The 2,343-nt window shown below is 42.5% G+C and overlaps 1 protein-coding gene across 1 annotated transcript; it reads left to right on the top strand.

The window, feature by feature from the left end:
• LOC18602885 (adenylate isopentenyltransferase 5, chloroplastic) lies at nucleotides 613–2,337 on the top strand. The gene is made up of 2 exons (XM_007034531.2): nucleotides 613–1,023; nucleotides 1,232–2,337. Exon 2 carries the CDS (start codon nucleotides 1,241–1,243, stop codon nucleotides 2,219–2,221), a length of 981 nt encoding a protein of 326 aa, XP_007034593.1. The 5' UTR covers nucleotides 613–1,023; nucleotides 1,232–1,240; the 3' UTR covers nucleotides 2,222–2,337.

Below are 2,343 nucleotides of genomic sequence, written 5' to 3'. Positions count from 1 at the left end.
CACAGACAGAAAACATTAAACAGACGACCCTTTAATATAAATTCATGGAAGTTTTCATGAAATATATGAAAAACAAAAATGGTGAGTCACATAGCAAAGAGGTCTGTCCGGAAATTTAATATGGTTACATTTGGAGCCAGACCGAAGTCAGCCTACCCTTTGACCTACCAATTAGGACAATATGCTGGTGTCACTCAGGTTCCATGAAACATCCCTGCTACCATCTTCAAAGATTGACATACAAAAGCTTAAGAACACAGAAGCGCCAATGGCCACATAAACATTTGTCTATGCTCTGCTTCTTGTTTCTTTTCCTTTTTTTCTGGTTTTCCGTTAAGTTTTTTCCTTCTTTTTCTGATAAGAGTGAATTCGGAGAAGTGATCCTACAAGAGAATTAGATATCCCATCACCAAAAGAAAATAATAACAGAAATAAACGTAATGAATAAATTAATACGTTTGACGTGTTCTCTGATGAGTTCAGAGTCATGAAAAGCCCTGTGAAACCACTTGTTAGATAAAAAAAGACTCTTTAAAAAGTATTGTTCCAGGCACCTTATATAAATACCAGCCTATTCTTCTCATAGTTGTGAGCTTCAAGTGGGATGGACAGCTCCTCCTTGTCATAATCATTCGTTCTCAAACCCCTCAAAAGATTCAATATTTCCTTCATACAAGTGCTCTCCCTCTTTTTTTATTACAAATATTTTTTTTCTAGTGTATATAGATATAGCAGCAGATAAATGTTTCAACATACACCCTTTTGTGGTGCTCAGAACAGGAACACGGAACTGTTCCTTTTGCATATAGCCCTTCCCTTCGTTTCTTCCCACTACTAGCTTATTCATTTCACATCCATCATCAACATTTCAACCCTGCTTCAGCAACAGTTTACACGTTCTCTTTTGCCCTTTCCCTTTTCCTCTGCAGATTTCTCTCTTTCTTTTTTTTTTTTGGTTTCTAACATAGGCAGCTTGTAAAGGCCACTTTCTTCTACAGGTCGCCGCATATTTGACAATAAAAGGTAATAGTGGTCCATGGAAATATGTGGGGTTATATAGAGAGCTTGGCTTTACTTAGTTACTTACCATGGTCTTGTTTCTCTATTATCTCCATAGGCATAGAGTAGAACTCACAATCTTTTCTTTCTCTTCCTTCCCTTTTCCATTTCCAAACAGAATTTTCAACTGGTCTTGTTCTAACTATATACTATGTTCTGCCAACTTTTCCAGGGTTTGAACATGAACGTCCTTTCATTGCCTGCCTGCAAACAAGTACCACCCCTAGGGAATTTCCGAGGGGGGCTCAACGTGGAGTCTTTCTTCTCCAGGAAAGATAAGGTGGTGTTCGTAATGGGAGCAACCGGCACTGGCAAGTCCCGCCTGGCAATCGACCTAGCCACCTGTTTTGATCCAGCTGAGATTGTAAATTCAGACAAAATGCAAGTTTATAAAGGCCTCGACATAGTAACTAACAAAGTCACTGAAGAGGAGTGTCGTGGAGTCCCGCACCATTTGCTAGGCATAGTAGACCCAAACTCGAATTTCACATCAATGGATTTCCGTCACCATGCATCAGTCGCTGTTAAATCCATAGTCTCCAAAGGCAGCCTCCCAATCATCGCCGGCGGCTCCAATTCGTACATCGAGGCATTGGTGAACCATGATCCTGAATTTCAATTAAGGTACGAATGTTGCTTCCTGTGGGTAGATGTGTCATTGCCCGTGTTACACTCATTTGTGGCCGAACGGGTTGATAGGATGGTGCAAGCAGGCATGGTTGATGAGGTTAAACAAATGTTTGATCCGAAAGCCGATTATTCCCGCGGGATTAGACGTGCAATTGGGGTCCCAGAGATGGACCAATATTTCCGTGCTGAATCAATTCTTGATGCCAAAATTCGAGCGAGGTTGCTTGAGACAGCCATTTCCAAGATCAAGGAAAACACATGCATGCTAGCTTGTCGCCAATTGGAAAAAATCGACCGCCTTTATAACCAATGGAAGTGGAGAATGCACCGGATTGATGCCACCGAAGTATTCCTAAAGCGTGGCGAGGAGGCTGACGAGGCATGGCACAGACTCGTGGCGGGACCAAGCACCATGATCGTGGACCAGTTCCTATACGACGATAATCGTGTCGCCTCCATTATACCCTCCTCCGATTCCACCGCCTCCACATCATCGGTCCCCTTAACCGCCGTAGCGGCGGCTACCCGTTAAAGGTAGGACACACGCATGGAATCTCCCACATGCAAACGATGATTCCACATGGCAGGCTGGCATCTTACCTCTCTCTCTCTCTCTCTCTCTCTCTCTCTCTATATATATATATATATATATAT

This window comes from Theobroma cacao, chromosome 4 (genome assembly GCF_000208745.1).
Source record: "Theobroma cacao cultivar B97-61/B2 chromosome 4, Criollo_cocoa_genome_V2, whole genome shotgun sequence".
In the NCBI taxonomy this organism is placed as follows: Eukaryota; Viridiplantae; Streptophyta; class Magnoliopsida; order Malvales; family Malvaceae; genus Theobroma; species Theobroma cacao.
This window is presented reverse-complemented; position numbering and strand designations above follow the sequence as displayed.

Bases quoted from the DNA above. Each gene is read 5' to 3' on its own strand.
- LOC18602885 (XM_007034531.2), top strand. From the start codon at position 1,241: ATGAACGTCCTTTCATTGCCTGCCTGCAAACAAGTACCACCCCTAGGG.